This window comes from Balaenoptera ricei, chromosome 7 (assembly GCF_028023285.1).
Source record: "Balaenoptera ricei isolate mBalRic1 chromosome 7, mBalRic1.hap2, whole genome shotgun sequence".
Taxonomy (NCBI): Eukaryota; Metazoa; Chordata; class Mammalia; order Artiodactyla; family Balaenopteridae; genus Balaenoptera; species Balaenoptera ricei.
In genome coordinates this window covers 91,132,318-91,152,002 of record NC_082645.1, presented here as the reverse complement: position 1 = coordinate 91,152,002, position 19,685 = coordinate 91,132,318, and the positions used below count along the sequence as shown (strand labels likewise).

The window sequence follows — 19,685 nt, the reverse complement described above, 5'->3', positions numbered from 1 at the left end:
GAAGTTCTAGCTATTGTAATAAGACAGGATAAGGAAATAAAGTTAGAAACTTACAGATAGGAAAGAAAGAAATAAAACTTAATGTTCACACAAAAATCTATTGGTGACTATTCATAGCAGCTCTGTTACCAAGCTGGAAATAACTAAAATGTCCCTCAATAGGTGAATGATTAAACTAATTGTGGTACGTCCATACCACAGACTACTACTCAGCAATAAAAGGAATGAACTACTGATACCCACAACAACTCAGATGGATCACAAGGGCATTATATTGTGTGAAAAAAGCCAATCTCAAAATGTCACAAACTTCCCCATTTATGTGATTCCATTTATGCAGTATTCTAGAAGTGACAGAATTATAGAGATGTGAAACAGATTAATGATTGCCAGGGGTTGGGGATGGTGGAAGGAAGAGGGTGTATACCTGTAAAGGGGTAGCAGGAAGGATAGCTTTGTGTTGATGAATTAGTTCCCCATCTTGATTGCAGAAGTGGTTAAATGTGTGATAAAATGGCATAGAACTACACACACATTGTACCAAAATCAAATTCTTGATTTTCATATTGTATTATAATTATGTAAGATGCAGCCACTGGAGAAAACTGGGTGAAGTGTACAAGAGATTTCTCTACACTATATTTCAACTTCCTGTGACTTTATAAAAAGTTCAAAATAAAGAGTTAAGAAGTAATTATAATTATGTATAAACATGGCTATAGATAATAACTATAAGTATATGGTTATGAAAGAAGCAAACAAAAATACATGAGGTCATGTTGGCAAGAACTGTTCATCCAAACTGAAAAAAAATTTACTAAATGGAGAAGTAAGAACATTTTGGAACTCTCCACCCAACTTTAATTCACTCCTAGGAGATTAATAGTACTCTTAATTGCAGAATGGTGTAAATGCCCAGATAACAGCATATATAATATTAGCTTAAACTTTAATGGTGCTTATTAACTGCTGGATGCTGGTTTTTTTGTTTGTTTGTTTTCATGCATAAACTCAGTTAAATTCTTGTAACAACAGTCTTAGGTAGGTACTACGATTATGCTCATTTTATAGATGAGGATACTAAGCCAGAAAGAAAATAAGAAGGAGTTGTATAAGGATACCCAGCCAGGCTTTGCTCTAAGGATGGGCATGGCTTGCGCCCAGTCCAGCTACTGACCTTGACATAGAAAATCCACTGTGTCTGCACTGAAGCGAATATCCCTCCTAGCCTTGTGCTCAGAGGAAAGCCAGAGGCTGAGTAATAGCCAAGTTTGAGGGAATCCAGAGTGCTACTCAGCCTTGATTGAAAGTCTGTGCAAAACAATGGCTCTTGAACTCTATTTCTGTCTGGGTTCATATCAATTCCCAGTCACCTCTCCAGAGGGGAGAGTATTCTGCAGTGTATAAATATTAAAACATCTCTTTAAGATGTTGGACACTTATGAGTACTGACATTAAAACTATCTTTTACTGCCCTTTCTCATCCCACTGATTATTTATTGTTTGAAAGGATAAACACAGGAAAGCAACTGACCTAACAATGGCTTATTCTTGATTACACATTGCATTAAATACAGAAATTATGAAGAGGGTACTTTGGAATCTGTCTCTAGTATCAGCAAAGATTGTGTAATGAAAAGGTATGTGGCTTCACCTAATAGAGTAATGCAAACCTCAGGTCACAAGAGGCTTGGAGTAAGTGTGGTAGATCAACACAAATCTAGCACCACTACAGAGAAGTAGGTCAAAGCCTAAGGCTTCTGATACTTCTTTGTACCTCTATAGCTTTGAGTAGGATGCTTTGCACCTAACAGACATCTAATATTTTTTAATGGAATGAATGAATGAATGAATGAATGAATGAGGGAGAGAGGGAGGGCAGGGTGTCTGGCAGGTGAGGAGCAACATGCATGCTCTTTGCACATTTAGTGGATTCCAACATTGTAAACTGCAATCTACAGTGATAAATGCATTTTGCATCATATCCCAGTATTCACTCACATACCCTGTATACTCTGTATACATATGCATATATGTATATACATTTTACATACATATATAATTTAAAGAAATAATGAAATAATTCTTACACTTATTACAATCTATGCAATGATCTTTTCTATTCTTGTCAATCCTATTTTCTTAAAAAAAATGTTGGTTGATCCCACTAAATGGATTTCAAGGTTACAGCCTGCAGTTTGAAAATCCCTAGCATAGCTGGAAGCACATGCATGGATTTTGGACTCAGACCTGGGCTGGGATCCTGGCTCTGCCAACGTTATTACCTATGTTACTATAGGTAAGTTTCTTAATTTCTCTGAGCTGCTAGTTTCACACTTGTGAAATAGATACCTACTCTACAGAATTTCTGTTACTTTCCGAAGCATAAATCTGAACAAGCTACCTCCGTGTCAAGGGTTCCTTGTTGCTCTTGAGTCTAAATGCTTTATCTCAGATTATATGGCCTTTAACAATATGGCCTGTGTTCACCTTCATCTTTTTCCTCTAGCTGGCCCCAATTTACATACCACACTCTAGCTCTTCTGATATATGCAGTTCTCTAAGTGTACCATGTTTTCTCTTTGGGCCTTTGTCATGCTCTTCTGCCTGCCTGATTAATTTCTACTTGTTCTTTAGGTCACAATATAGATTCCAAGGAGGTCTTCTTTGGCCACCCAGATCTGCATTCAGTGCCCTTCTCTTGTGCTCCTATAGCTTCTTTGGCTTAACCTTCTCATAGCATATCACCATTACTATTCCAATATATCAGCTGCATCCCCCTAGAGGGCAGAAGACTCTGTATTTGGTTCTGTTCTGTGCTATCTATGATGTCTAAATAATTCTGTGTATTCCCTCCTACCTCTCTTAGTAAACAGGGTAAGTTAGATGAATATATCCTCAGGATCAGGACATTTGTTTGAAAAACAGTCAAGTCAGTGCTTAGATGACAGCTTTAAGAAATCAGAGTAATTCTTTGGCAAGCATTCCTCAAATGTGCTCACTTACTACCAGTGACTGGGGATGGCATAGGGGTGGAGGTCTTGGAAATGGATGGTCACTGAGTGCCAAACATCCTTGCCTAGCTCATGCATAATAAAGGAGAAGGGTGTCTACATTTGTCACCCCTGGAAACTCTCAACTTAGGCAAACATAAGTCTAGTAGAGTCCCAAGAGTAGGGGTCTCAGAAGATGGAAAAAAAAGCTAATGAGAACATCAAGTTTTAAAGAGAGGGGATGGAGGAAAGTAGAGTTAATGGTATATCAGTTACTATTAGCACTTATCTGGTCATAGAGATTCTTTCATTAAGAGATTTCTCATTATTCTTTAAAAGTCACTTAAAAATTGATGGTAATATGTTCTAAGAAAAAAAATCTGATTGCTTTGTTCAACTGATGAATTTTAACTCTCTATGGATATGGCATTTATCACTGGGATTCCCAAACTGAACCAAGAGTACTTTGGCTCTGTTTGTAGAAACTAAAAGACACATCTCCAAGTAATCTACTGTATTCACTGTTCAAATCCCTACACACAGCCTCACAAAGTTGTGAATCAGAAGTGAGAGCAAAAAAGCTGTTAAATGAAAGTAAAATTAACAGGAAAAATCACTAGAGAAAGAGATTGGGGATAAACACCAACAGAGGCATGAACCGTGCATGACAAAGCTGTGACTCACTGAAATATTAGACCTCTGAAATCAAGCAACTGTTTGGGAAAGAGACATCAATGATCCCGCATTGCCCCAGGAGCACAAGAGATGTTCACAGCTGGCCATGAAGCTTTCCTGTTAACACTTTTCTTATCCTTCATCATCCTTATCTTTGAATTTCCCCCAAACATACTTTTTCAGTATGTTTTCAGTTTTCCAGAAAACTAAGAATACATGTTCCCCACTTGCTTTACTTCAGTGATATTAGAAGTTATTCAGACTGAAATATTTGGGTCTTAGCTATAAAAGAGGGTCTACATAATAAGAATTGCCTCCCACAACAATATATTGAACATCAATACATTGTAGCATCCATCTATAATTTTTGCATTATGAAATGGAATTAAAAAACAAAAGAAGAGATATCATCTAGAGGTAATCTGTGGTGGATTCCATGGAGTGATTCCCTAAAAGCCATTAGAACTCCTTTCTCCCTTGTCTTTACTTACTGGAAAGATGAAACACTATTTCTCAGTACCGTCTTGTAACTACAGGAGACTTACAGGTTTTGCCAATGAGAAGTTGTTGGGGTCTCCTGGGAAATCTTTTCAAAGAGATGAACTTGACTGGCACATTTCATTGGCCATTTGCACTTTTTTCCTACTTTCTTCTTGGAGAGTGGACACAAAGTCTGGAGCTGCAGTAGCCATCTGAGAATCATGAGGCAACATGAGAAAAAGGCCTAGCCGCTGGGGGAAAGTAGAGGAAAAGAAATGAAAAGAGGCCACTTTATGAGGGCCAGGGCCACCTACTTTCCTTGAAGGTTGAGACAAGTATATCAGTTGGGTTTTCTATTGTTTACAGCCAAACAGGGTCTGACTGAACACACTGTTGCTATTGACAGCTCTTCTGAGGCCCCTAGAAATTTGGCTAGTCCATTCTGTGGACAACTGTTCAGCCCAACTCTGAACCAAATGGACATTCAAGTAACATGGTAGGAAGATAACGTTAGTTCTGATGACAAGCTTAGGGACATCTAATGAGTTATGGTTTTTAACAGTCTTCCACGACGTTCATGGATGGACCGAAAATGCACACCAGATAAACAGTAGGCTGGATTAATAGCTAACTTAACATCTGAAGGAGTATCGATTGATGGAGGTCTCGAGTGATGAGTTGCAGGGATTGTACTTGACATTGACCAATGATCTTATCAATACCATATACGAGTCCACAATGATTAAATATGAGGATGGTATAAAGCTAGGAAGGATAGCTAATATATTGGAGGACAAAAATCAATACTTTAAAATATCTTTATTGGCTATAACAATTGGCCAAACCTAACAAGCACATATTTAAGTTGGTGCAATGTGAGCCAACAATGACAGCTGATTAGTTGCCTTGTTAATTAGGCCACATTAACAAGTGTAAAGAATTAAGACCAAAGGATGCAAGAGTCCCATCGATTTCTGTGCTTTTCTGACCATATCTGAAACACAGAATCCAGTTCTGCATGGCACGCTCTACAGAGGGCAGTCATAAACTCAGTAGACTTGAGTGTACTCAGAATACAGCTACCAAGAAGGCTAAAGATGTGGATTATAAATAAGACATGGCTAAGATAGCTAGAGGAGTTTCTACTGAAGAAATGATTATACTTCTCAAGGTTATGTATTTGTTTTCTTCATCCTTGTAAAGCCAGCTCTGAGCACAGAGCCTGCCTCATGTTGGAGTTCAATAAATGTTTGTTAATGAAGGTGGTCATAGCAGCCACTTCAAATATCTGAAGGGCTAATAATGAGGTTTAGATTCTGTGTCCAGGTAGGTTGATCCACGATCTATGGTAAATGTTACTTGGGGCAAAAATTATTCATTGAGTGTAGACTGTTCTGGGAATTGTAGAGATAATGGTGAGCCAAAGCAGGCAAGGTCCCTATCCCCATGGAGCCTGAACTTGAGACCAATCATCTCCAAAATGAGCTGTGTGCACCCCGTTTGAGAGGAGGAAGAACACATTAGAACTATTACTTATGTTTAAAACAAAATCTCATTTTTTTATTAATTTCTATATTTGGTGTGTATTCTACAATGCATATATTAGTAAGGTAAATAAGTGAGTATCACTTAGAAACAAATACACATATTTTGGGGAGTTAACACCCAAAAGCATTTTCACTAATGGGGTGCGTGGTTCAACACATCTGGCTAACTCTAGTAAAGAATTTCAGATAACCCCGTGGAGTAACGCAGAACCTCAACTGCGTCAAGGGCCACACACACTTTCCATTGCCCCTACTTGGGACTACTGTATCCTCACCCAGACATAAAGCTGTAATGGTCATATACTGTAGGAGCCTTTAAATGCTGGCATTGCGGAGGGAGCCTAATGCATTATAAACCCTAAGTAGTTGCCAGGCTTTGGGGACGGGACTTAACCCATGCTCTGTTCAAATCCTGGGAGAAACAGTCCCGGGCAAATGCAGTCTTTTGAATCCGTCATGGTGGTAGGGATTTTTTTAACCACCATCTTGCAAAGATGAATCCTTTATAAGCCAAGTGTTTCTCAGAAGGGCTGAGCATTCAGGGTCAACCCTTGAGAAGCAGGGAGGTAAGAGGCAGAAGCTGCCCCTATTCAGAAGCCTCTGTGAACCACACAATATGACATGTTCCTTGGACACAGAGATATATGAACAAATAGAGGTATACTTTATATAGATACCCCCAAAATGCAAAAAGTAAAATCGTACTTAAGCATCACTACATGTGAGGCTGTCAATATAACCTTCCTTTTGCAGATGAGGAGGTGAGGGTCAACTGCCTAGGCGGGGTTTAATTCCAGGACTAAGTCTCACAGTTCAACCCTCTGTGAGCCCTGTCCTACCTCTCAGGATGGGGTCCAGACTCCTCACGGAGGCCCACCAGGCTCTGTCATCTGCCTTTTGCCCAGCTCTCTGACCCTCGTGTCTTATCTCTCGTCATTACTCCTCTCACTCCGGTTTCTATTTTCTATTTTATCGTGTTTCCTCTGGTTCCTCTAACACAGCGTGCTTCCTCTCACCTCCTGGCTTTCGCCCACACTGTTCCCTGTGCCTCCAAGCCAGCAACCCCAAACTCAGCAGTCACCCCATGCTTCCCTTACAGGAGCACTTTTCACACTGTGTTCTCATTGCATGTTTACATTTGTAGCATCCAGTGGACAGCAAGCTCCATATGGAGAAGAAGGTCCCCGTCTTCCTCCTTGTTTCCTGATGGACCCAGTACTGAACTCAGGTCCTGACACTTAGTAGACACTAAATAAATAAAGTCTTGACTCCATGCTGTGCTATCTTGGGCAAGTTACCCAGTTTCTCTGGGCCTCAGTTTCTGCAATGATAATAAGAGAAGGCTATTGTGGATGGTCTCTGAATTCTCTTGTTAGCTCTGAAATACTGTCATGTAAAGAATTTCAAGGTTGCAAGCCTTCCCATCTTACAACTACTCTTCTCTCTCTTTACCACCATGCTCACTCAGTTCTCACTTCCTAATCAACTCTCTTATTGTAATTTTCCCTCTCCTCCTGTCTGGCTATTGACACTGTTCTCTCTAAATTAAATAATAACCTCTTAGTGGCCACATCCCAAATCCTCTTTTTAGTCCTCATTCTAATGACCTCTCTGAAGCATTTGAAAATCTTACCTCTGTGGTCTCTGCTAAACATCTTTCTCCTAGTTTTAAGCTAAGGTTTTTGGCTCTTTCTTATTTTCTCCTGTCTCCAGTGCCACTCTCTTATCCCAGGCCCTTGCCATCCTTCACTACTCTAATCATATCTTAATTTATCTCACCATCTAACCATCTTCCTTTTTGTCTGCCATCAAGCTGGCAGAGCTATTCTCCCCAAATACAGATCTATCAGTTCATTACCTAATTACGGCATTTTGGTGGCTCCCATTGTGCACAGGATCACCCACTGCACACACACTACTGCTCATCCTTCTGGAGCCCAGGGCAGACACAACTATTCAAGCATAACTTCAGAACCCTTCTTTCTTTCTTTCTTTCTTTCTTTCTTTCTTTCTTTCTTTCTTTCTTTCTTTCTTTCTTTCCTTCCTTTCTTTCTTTCTTTCTTTTTTAATTAAGATTTTATTTTTTTAGAGCAGTTTTAAGTTCACAGCAGAATTGAGGGGAAGGTACAGAGATTTCTCATATACCCTCTGCACCCACACATGCATAGCCTCCCTCCTTAATAACATGCCCTGCCAGGGTGGTACATTTGCTAAAACTGTGAACCTGCACTGACACATCATTATTACCCAAAGTCTGTAGTTTACATTATGGTTCACTCTTGGTGTTGTACATTCTATGAGTTTAGACAAATGTATAATGACATGTATCCATCTTTATAATATCATACAGAGTATTTTCACTGCCCTAGGAATTCTTTGTATTTCACCCGTTCATCTCTCCTTTCATCCCCAACCTCTGGGACCCTGATCAGAACCCTTCTTAACACAGATTTGCAGACAGCTACTACCAATTAATAAGGGTGAGTATAGGATGGAACCTATTCATTCACAGTTTGGCTCCAATCTGCTTTCCAGCCTCATCTCCTCTCACTTTCCTTCCCATCCACTCTCCATGTTCTGGGTGCTTCTGAGCTTTCCTAATGTGCCATGCTCTTTCCGGCCACTTCACCCCTGTGCATGCTAATTAGTCTGTAAGGAAAACAATTTTTCTACTGTATCTGGTCAGTTCTTATGAATCCTTCCAGAGCCAGTTCAAATATCATTTCCTTTTGGAGACCTTTTGTGAGCAGCAGAGTTAGAAAAGAAAAGCTTCTTTTTCTTCTGTTTACATTAAATTGCAATTATCTATTTTTACATGTGTTGATTCCCTCCTCCCTAGAATATGACTTCCTCTGGAATGGGACCATATCAGAGTCATCTTTGTATCATCCCTAGAGCTTACAACAGAGGCTAGAACACAGTAGGTGCCAAATGAACACTTACTGAGTGAGTCAAAGTCTGTACAGATGACTGAAAGAATGACAGGCCTCTAACTGTAAATAAGGTAGGGTTAGAGCTCAGAGTTCCTGCTTATGGGCACTGTTCGGGATGCTGCCACAGCAACTCGCTTAGACTCACCTGGACCCAGGCATGTTGGAAAGTTCAGAACCTCACTGATAAAAACCAGTAATGATAATGATGATGATGATGATGATGATGACGATGATAGCTAACATTATTGAAGGCTTATTATGTGCCAAGACAAAAACTGCTTAAGACAATTTTTAAATACGATTAAAGATAAGAGCAGAGGGAGATCAGCTCGGTGCTTTGTGACCACCTAGAGGGGTGGGATAGGGAGGGAGGGAGGGAGGGAGATGCAAGAGGGAAGAGATATGGGAACATATGTATATGTATAACTGATTCACTTTGTTATAAAGCAGAAACTAACACACCATTGTAAAGCAATTATACTCCAATAAAGATGTTAAAAAATAATAATAATAATAAAATTTTAAAAAAAGATAAGAGCAGAATAAAGATAATTTTGAGTATAAAGAGTTACACTTTGATCTGTTATCCAAAAATATGACAACTGTCTAAAACTCCACTGAAGGAACTTTAGATCATTTATTAATACAAAGAGGTCAGAGCCAAAGGAAAGAATATTGCTTATACATGTCTGGGCTGGGCAGTAAATAACATTTTTTTTTCCCTGATATCATTCTATAGTGGCTACAGTTACAATTATCCTAAGAAATTTCTGTCCAGGTCAAATCTATGTGGGTGAAAATTAGCTTCAGGATAGAGTCTTCTAGTGTTCCAAAGAACAATCATAATGTTTGACAAAAAAAAATAAGCCTTAGGTGACAGAAAATTGGGGAGTGATAGCATTGACTGTTGTATGCTCCTCTTAGAGACTTTCAATGCACATTAGCCATTGGGGATAAGAAGAAAGAAGTAAGAAAACCTGTTCAGTGTGGCTTAACACAGAATTCTCCACATGCATTTGAGTAGTGGACATTTTTAAACAGAATGCTTATTATTTATTTTCATGGAATTAGAATCGGAAATATTGGCTTTGGAGGTTTCTAGAAACAGTTCTGCACTGGGATTCTAGCAGAGGGCACTTGCCAAGGGGTTTACTATGAAGACCTATCTGATTTAGAGAAGGGAAGATTGGCTGTCTTCTGGGCCAGAAGAGACTCATGCCTGGTATCATTATTTACGTGATAAAAATTCAACCCTTTATAAAGGCTTGGGAGAAAAAGGCCAGCTTTTAATCAGTCCTCTGAATTAACAGTTTTGTTATGGCTGTCTCACACAGTCACAGGAATTTATATTTTCATTTTATCCCAAAGAAAAACTTGACCATCTTTCTTTAATACTATCAACCTGGAGGCTTGACAGTAAGGATTAAAAATTGCTCCTTCCTTCCCACTTGGTTATTGGAAAGGCTCTGAAAGGTAATCAGTCTTGTGAAGCTGCACTTCACAGTCTGCATAAAAACGCCATGATTTTCCTTCCTCTCCCCAACCTAATTGAAAGTGCATAATATCACCCAGCTGGGGAAATGTAAACGGTAAACATATACGATATATCACGCTATCACACAAACGCTGGTTACTAATTGGGAGTAGGTGGTTGTCAGGACCAAAAGGAATCTGGAAAACAAGTCTTTTTTTCATCTGGAATGAGAGCTCTTTGTGCCTGCCACCCTTCCCCCCTCACCTCCTCCCTCCAGACTTCAAGTTACAGCAGATTAAACCAAGGTCAGTCAACTCATTCCTTCTGTGTGTAATTCCAAGGGTCACCTAACAATATATATTGACTAACACTCTCTTATACCAGCCTTTCAAGGGATAAGGCATTTTGCTTTTGGCAGGAGGTGGGGTTGGAATCATCTTCTTCCCTACCTACTTCAATTGTACTGACAGATGGTCCTATTATCTCTTTCCTCAGCTGCAAAACCTAAAGATCCTTGGCCTTGTCACCTCTTACCTTTCTCTACTTCATCAAACTCCTATTGCCAAGATTATCTCCTTTCTACCTCTGATCACCCATGAATATCTATGCAGGATCACATATGCCTTCAGTAGAAAATCCCAATCTTTGCAAAGTCTTCTGCAATTCTGAGGCTATCTATAATCACACCCACTTAGAAGTCACCACTCTCTTCTCTGACTCTTCACCTCCAAGTGTCATGCCATCTTCTTGAATAAGTCTTATATAGTAGGGCTCTTAGGAGAAAGGACAATGTTCCTTCAGAGTTTTATCACTAGTTCTCTGTTACAATATTCCTTCAAAAATTGCTCCCTGTTGCCTCATGAACTCAACTACTACGATTCATTCATGCCACCTTAGAACTGTCAATTGTTTTATTTTTGATGGCTGATACCTTACGGGTAGGTCAAAGCATAGCACTTGTCAAGGGTACTATGTCATTTCAGTTTTAATAGATTGAAGGATATAGTTTTATCTGCTTCAGCAGTAGAGATGATTTGAAACTTACTGAATTAAAACTACATTCATCTTTCAATAAGTTATATTACCTGTCAACTGGCACTGGTGGATGGTATGGCTTGATGACCTTGGCATAGAGACCCTCTAAGTGGTCTCTCTCTGGAGACAGTGGACGGCCATCCCGAGGGTACCCCAGTGGTCCAGTCCGAGGGGGAGATGGAGACCTATAGACATTTGCTGATGCACATGGTTCCCGGAAGTGGTTTACTCTGGCATAGTTGGGGTCCATTTCATCATCGTCCATATCATGCAGTGATCCAATTGCACCAGCAGCATAATCAATAAGACCTCTTGCTTGCTTTTCCCTTAGCTCCTGATGTTTTGCCCCAATCCTGAAAAATGCAGAACAAGATGTATGTGAGTTTATATGCTGATACATTGAGAGACTCTCCTGAATCTATGTTAATTCCTCCTAGTCAGTCACTTAACTGTCACTTTCCTGGATACTCAAGATCACACCACGCAGAAATGCCAACAGCAGATTCCACAGGATTAATTTTATATCTCTGACCTTTATTTGTTACAGGGTCTTTACTTTTATAGCAATGCTATAGGTATTTTAACATCCTGCCCACTGATGACTGGGCTGATTGCAGAGTCAGAGGCTGATTTTCAGTAACATTTCCTCCCTATAAATGGGCTGTGCTCATGGGAATAGGCCATCTTTGATGTAATATTAAAGAAGTCTGACTTGGGACAGGGATGCATGTTAAAGAGCCCATCAGGATCTTATACTTTGTCTGTGATTTTATCATTTGGTGACTTTGAGTTCTAGTGTATTCTTCTAAAGAAAAGAGCTTGCAAAAATTGATTTAAATATGAAAAAGAAATACAGAGGCTTTCTGGTCACTAAAAGCAGTGGGATCAGAGATAATTTATGAGAGACTCTAAGTTTTTTGGTTACACAAATGGGGATCATTGTGTTTCATTATACAGGGGCTATAGACAGAGTAAAATAGTGAAGAAATTAATAGGCTCCTGACAGAGACGAATTGGCGCATATAAGTGAATTAAACACCATTACTGGCAGAACTCCACAGCTCTAAAGCCTTTAGTGATATTACAAAATGCTACTGCTAATTAGTGTACTTACTGTGTAGACTACTGGGAATGGGAGCAGAAAAATATACTTAGGTGGATTCCAAATCCAACTGAATTTGAGAATTTTTCATTTAGTCTGGAAAGTGTTAGGCCAGATCTCCTAAATTCCCAGTTACATGTTAAAATGGAAAGGTCACTGTGGCATCTTATTGGACGATGGTGACTCGATGGTGTCAGGAGGTGTTCTCCACTAATGAGGAAAGAATGTAACTTCACATCACCGGGCAAACAAGGTACATTGTGTACAGGAGGAGAAAAATAAGACGATGCTGGCTCAGGTGGTGAAAGAAAGACTCAAGAAAGGATGGGGATAAATCTGAAGAACTAGGCTCAGAGAATATGAGAGGACCGTGGGCTAGAAGTGAAAGATCTATATATGCCTGGAAATGTATATCGAAGGCCTGGATGAGTGAAAAAACAGAAACTGAATTCTCTCAGTATCTTTTCCTCTTCAAATAAAAACAGCTATTTTTGCACATGGCAGCTAGTTTTATTTTACAGAACATCAAACTCTTTGTAAAAATCTGTAAAAGCCATGATTTTTCAAGGTCTTTTCCCTTTTGGCAGAATGGCTTTTTTTCCCCTTTGAGTAGAGAGGAGGAAGGAAAAATAAAAAGATGAAGAAGAAGGTATAGGACCAAAAAAACAGTATCTTCAAGTCACAACAGATGAAAATAAATGCCAGGATACATTATTGCATATCTCTTTTGACTAGGTCAAATCATGTACCCTACACATAAGTAATGAGAAGAATTTATATTCTGTGCAAAGGGGAGCTTGAATCTCCAAGGGATTTTGAATGAAGATGAAAGGAAGATTACACAGTAGGGTACCCGTTAAGAGGCTCTGCCTGTCCTCTTTCAATGCATGTTAGTTCCAGATTCATGGATGTTTGTTTTGAATAATTTTTGATGAAGAAGATAACCTGCTCCATTCTGCAACAAAACAATCGTTCCAGGGACGATGCCGACTGGATTATTGGAGGATGCTTGCTGCACTGTGATGATATGGATGGATTTCCATTGCAAATAGAGCACAGGACATCAATAAAGTTAGGGGGCGGGATTTTGTGTGGTTACTATTCCTCCTAAGTGGGATGCCTTCTAGAGAAATCACTCAGCAGAAAGATGAACATCTCATGGCTGCCACACGGGGCTACACTTGTGCATTAATGAAAGAGGAAATCACCAAGCTTGACTTTTAAAAATCACAGAAATAGAACACTAGAATCTGTGTTCCTTATTTCATCATTTCTCTTTTTTAGAGGTTTTCTCATTAATTAAGCTTGCTGAGTATGTAAAGATTCTCAGATGAAAAGTTACTCCATATATGCAAAGCAATATTTTACCTTGTATTTTTCCTTTCTAAAACAAAATCAAATTTCTCCTCTCTGCGCCACTGAGTGTTTCAGTAACTAATTTCATATTAATCACTCAGTAGGTGAAATAGTAATTTCTGTGAACCGTCATTATTATGCCATATATCAGGATCTCTCTGCGTGGGGGAGGACAAGGCAATCTCTGAAAAGGGGTGTATGGAAGCAGAGAAGACTCTCTCAAGAGAGAAATGTCAAGGAAATAGATTTTTTTTTGGTTGTTCTGACCTCCCTCTGTTCCAATTCAGTGTGAGAATTCTAATTGTTTATATAGTCATTTCCACGTGGATGTCTCCTTACCACTGGGAACTCAACCTGTTAAAATATCTATTTTTCAAAATAGCCCTGGATAATATCCCCTTTTGATTGGATGGTACCACCAGCTTCCTCATTCTCTCCAGCACACTTACCTTTGAATTGTTTAAATCTCCTCCCTCTCTCTTCCCCTACAAAAACATTGTTATTTCTTTTTTCCATTATACCTCTTGGATAGCCTCTTTTATTTCCATTTACTTTAGCCACAGTTTAGTGTTCAGGCTTTATATTGCCTAGATCTGCACTGTCCAATATGGTGGCCATTAACCATATGATGCTATATAAATTTAAATTGGAATTAATTACAATTTAAAAAAATTTAAAATTCAGTTTCTCAGTTTCACAAACCACATTTCAAGTACTCAATAGCTACATGAGCTAGGGACTACTACATTGGACAGTGCAAATATAGAATAATTCCATCACTGCAGCAGGTTCTATTAGACTGTGCTGGCTAGATTATTCTAAGATTTTTTGGACATGTCACCATATCCCACTTTAATCTATACCTTAAAAGGTGATTAGAATAATCTTTCTCAAAAGAGCATTTATATCATATCTCTGTCGGATCAAGGATCTCTAACAGAAGACTGTGATAAATGATAGAGTAAGAGTATGGTTATTCTACTTTGTTCCCTGAACTCTAAATGAATGAACAATTGAGAAATTGGGAAGAAAATTCCATCTACAATATAATTAGAATACAGCCATAATCTTAAAACATGCAATGAAATTCGAACTCAATCCAAAAGGGATAGTGTATCAAGAGCTGATATATACCTTTGTCTCTAGCAGGGTAGGCATTTTACTGAAAGTAAGAGAAAGAGTTCAGAGGACTACAGACAACAAACTTTTACTTAGAAAAAGAGAGTTTGAAGACAGGGGTAGGACATTGGGATTGTAGGGTAAATCTTTGTGAGGTTCCAACCTCAGAAGGGAGGAGAGGCAGGGCTAGAAGAGACTGATTTCCACTGAGAGAGAAATTTCCTTCTACCCTGAAGAAACTTCATGGAGGTAAATGAGGAGAAGAGAAAAGAAGCATGAACCTGCTTTGTAGCTGACAGTGCAGGATGAGCAGAGCAGAGATAAACATGAACCCAGCAAAATAAAACCTTAAGTCATTTAAGAGGCTTCACTAAGCAGGTTGATCTCTTGTTAGGGTGATGTGCTCTCCCAAAATGGAAGGCCATAGAAAACAAGCCCTCAGGGCAGTGCACCCAGCAGACCAGGCAAGAAGATATTTTGAGAGAACACATGGAATTCAAGTGGCTGGTGACCTTAGATCACTATGCCCTGTCATCTAATACTATATTTTAGTACAGATTTCTAAAAAAAAAAATTAAACACCATAGAACATGGAATTAACTTAATGGGTGATAACAAGCGTTTAGAAAATTAAATATAATAAAAGAGAAAATATTAGGGGTTATTGCATGTAGTAAGCATTAAGTATTGTGTCAAGAGAAAAATCAAGTCATCTAAAAATCCAGGCAAATTCAGGCTGGCCTCAAACATAAATAAAGACAAAAGAAAAACGTTTTCAAACATTTGCAAACTCAAGAGAATATAATGCTTGTTGACCCATCTTGCAAAACTACTTAATAATGAATAGCAGCCAACCAAGAATTGAATCTAAACGAAGAATTCAGCCCAGCAAAGCTGGGGAATGACAGGAGTGGAGCTGAGCAAAACATTCATTTAAATATAAAATGAAGGCTAAACATTTGTAGGAAGAATAATTACAGAAAAGTGTAAATATTATAAACTCTGACAATATAAAAATATCACTATGAAAATCAGAAGCTAACAAGGAGGTGATTTAGGAGAAAGCATTCCTCACCTTTTAAAGCAGGCATCCACAGTTACTGCTTAAAGTTGATAAATCAGGAAACGGGTCATAGTATATGAAATACAATTACAAAAAGCCCAGTAAAACAACAAATTATCAGCAGAAGAGAAATACACAAAACAAAACCACAACCATAGAGTAAAAAATAGAAAACAGAGGAAGCAGTAAAAAAGAGAGTAACAAAATATGATAAGATTTATCTGTTATGACAATAAATGAAAATGGAATAAATTTCTTTATTATAACTAAAAGATCCCAGATATGATCAAAAAGAAAAGCACACTACATGTTATCATAATGGTGAAAAATAAGATACAGCCTATATGTGCATTATAGGGGAAATTAAATATTGTGCAATTTAAAAATAGGGTCATGCTATTCCTATATTAAAAAGAAATAAGATATACATATGGGTCTAGATATTAGTGAATATTTGTATGTATATGTACATATCTTTGTATATGCATAGGAAATGTCTGAAAGGATACACAAAAAATTCACAAAAATGGTTGCCTCTGGAGAGTGGAATTGAAGGTATACTGTTTGAATTTTTATATCATATATATTTAGGATACTTAAAAATTTTTTTTAAATATTAAAAGTCCCTTACAACTACTTACTAACTGTTGTAGTGAATCAAAATTGAAACAGAACAAAACAAAACAAAACAAAACACTAAACAGGTACCAGCGGGCATCCTTTGTCTTCCAAACCTGATTTCTTATGACTCCATTATCAACTCAGTTATGATAACAATTTTCTTCAAATTACTATTCATTGAACATTTATTTGGTCCCTTCCAAATCAATTGCTTTGGCCTAGAGTACCCATTCTCTACCAATCAACTATTCAATTCTAGTTCTCTCTAGAATGAAGGCTAAACTCACTCATTTACAGCTCCTCATAGACCTCAATAATTCTCCTCCTCCTCTCCTACTTATGTATCCAGTAAATTCTCTATTAATCTGCAATTGTTATATGCTACTTTGTAAAAAAAAAAAACAAAATAAAAGTCTTTTATTGATGCATTTCTGGATATTCTGCTTCCATAACTAGCCTACAAGCTCCTTGAGTGTCATGTTTTTCTTTCTGCTAATTTTGGCTGATTGATTTATTCACTCATAGTTACTGATATTGTACTGTATACCAGAAAGAGAAAAGGAACAATTATAAGTCCCTGGTTCATTATCAAGGAGATATAAACAAGTAATAACAATTCATTGGGAAAACAAAGATACTGCATGTACAAAGGGTAAGAGTCAATTCAGCTTAAGGGTTTTGAGGAAGAATCATGAAGGCAGTGCCACATGAACTGGGCTTTGAAGGAGCTTATTCCAGGAGCAGGGAAGAGATGTGGAAGTGGTGTGAGGCACTCAGTCAGAGAGAGGGACACACGCAAATGGGCACAGATATGCATGATTTACTTAACGCCGGGGTGTAAGTCTGATGTGGTGGGACACACTGGTTCGAGTTATCCACCTACAGCTCCGCCACCAAAGTAACACATTGAGTAAAAGTTATTGGCAAACTTCTATTAGGTTTATGTAATGTAAGTTTGCCTAATATTAAAATTTTTGGTGAGGAAAATCCTATTACAACTTTTTTGTTTGTTTAACTATTTATTATAAAATGAAAGAAAGATACAGAAATTCATACAAAACAAATCTATGGATTAAAGAACTGGTATAAAGCAAACATATTTGTAACTATTACTGAGGTCAAGAACTCGACTTTTGTGGGATACCCCAGAAGGTCTCCATGTGTTCCCTCTTCATCACAAGCACGTCTATATTATATATGTATCTCCTTTCCTCCACATTAAGAATCCTGTTTCTCAAGACACAGAAAATGCTGGAACTACGTATCACATGGTTATGACGTGCTTTATATTACACATATAATAGTTTCAAAATAACAATACCAATAGTACCACTGGTATGATTATTAAAAAGAATTAAACTTCTCTTTTTATAAGCTCTTCCCCTCATCCCTCCATTTTTGTAGTTGTACTCTATTTACATTGTTGAAGCATATAGCTGCTACAGACTATACTTCTACTCAACTCTCATTTAATCTTGGCTCTATAAGTAACTCATAAGGACCACAATCTTAATGTCAATGAACATGTAGTCATTTCTAGACTCCTCAGGGAGAACTCATGGGATAGTGTTGCTTAAGTTGACAACAGTATACCCTTTATATTTGAAAGCCAGTTTTCCTGGATATAAAATTATTGGCTCACTTTTTTCCCTTGACTATTTGAAACATGTGACTCCATCCTCTATTTTCTATGACAAAGTGTTGCTGATGAAAAGTTGGATGACCGTCTAATTTTATTTGTCATAAATTACTTATAAATAACTTGTTCTTTTTGCTTATCTGGTCAAATTATTTTATTTGCTTTTCTTTAAAGTCTAATAATATTACTAGAAAAGTCATTTCGGTTTGATAACTCTTTCAGTATGTACTTTTATATATACTTTTAAATTTTATATCAGGGAAGTTTCTTGAATTATAGCTTTTATTATTAATTTTGTGTGATACAAGTTGGATATAAAAAAATCAATTGTGTTTTTATATACTAATAGTGAGCAATCAGACAAGAAAACAATACCGTTTAAAATAGGATTAAAGACTATTACAAACTTAAGGATAAATTTAAGAAAAGACACTGAAAACAATAAAATACTGATGAGAGAAATTAAAGAGGATCTAAATCAGTGGAGAGTTATATCTTGTTTGTGAATCAGAAAACTCAATTATTAAGATGACAATTCATCCAAATTGTTCTACAGGCTGAATGTCATCCCAACCAAACTCCTAGCAGGCTTATTTTCCATAGTTATGTGATTTTAAAATTTATTTGGAAAGTTAAAGGGCCAAGAATAACCAAAACACTTAGCAAAATAAGAATAAAGTTGGAAGACTTACACTACTAACTTCAAGACTTACTATAAAGCTTCTGTAATTAAGCCAAAGGTTAGACATATAAATGAATGGAACAGAAAACAGAGTCCAGTAACAGACTCATACGTATTCAGTGAAGTGATTTACAACAAAGATGCCAAAAAATTCTATCAAGAAAGGACAATTTCTTTAACAAGTGGTACTGAAAAAACTAGATATCCATAAGGGAAATAAGAACCTTGTGCCTTACATTATACCATAACAAAAATCAATTCAAGATGCAAGATAGGCTTGAACATGAAGGCTATCACAATAAAGCTATTAGAATAAAATAAAAGAGAATATCTTCACAGCCTTGGGGAAGGCCAAGAGAGTACACAGAAAGTATGAGCCATAAAAGAAAAAACTGGTAAATTCGACTTCATTAAAATCAAAATCTTCTCATTAAAACAAATCAAGAAAATGACAGGCAAATGAGAGAAAATATTTGCAGCACACATATCTAACAAAGGATTTGTATCAAATATATTGAAAAAAATAATTGCAACTCAATAATAGAAAGAAAAATGACCCAATTAGAACTGGGCAAAAGGCTTCTACAGATACATTACAAAATACGATCTAGAAATGCCCAATAAGCAAATGAAAAAGTGCTCAGCATTATAAGTCATCTGAGAAATGCAAACTAAAACCACAAAGAGACACCCCTACTAAAATGAAAAAGAATGACAGCATCAAATGTTGGGAAGGATGCGGGGCATCTAGAACTTTCATATACAGCTGGTGGATGTATAACACAATATAATCCCTTTGGGAAAAGATGTGGGATTCTGTCATAAAACTAGACATACACTGAAGCTATGACCCAACAATTTACCTCTCAGGTACTTATACAAGAGAAATGACAACATATTTCCACAAAAATCCTTGAAGAATGCCCAGTAGTAGCTTTATTCATCAAAGCAAAAAATGGAAATAAC

The 19,685-nt window shown here is 37.6% G+C and overlaps 1 protein-coding gene across 2 annotated transcripts in view; it reads right to left on the bottom strand.

Annotated features, from left to right (window-relative positions):
* The window catches only part of PARD3B (par-3 family cell polarity regulator beta), a 1,037,929-nt gene that overhangs the window by 178,236 nt on the left and 840,008 nt on the right, over window positions 1-19,685 (bottom strand). For both annotated transcript variants that reach the window (XM_059928520.1, XM_059928522.1), the window contains exon 20: window positions 11,188-11,490. In XM_059928520.1, coding sequence (XP_059784503.1) covers window positions 11,188-11,490 — 303 coding nt within the window. The remainder of the gene's footprint in view (window positions 1-11,187; window positions 11,491-19,685) is intronic.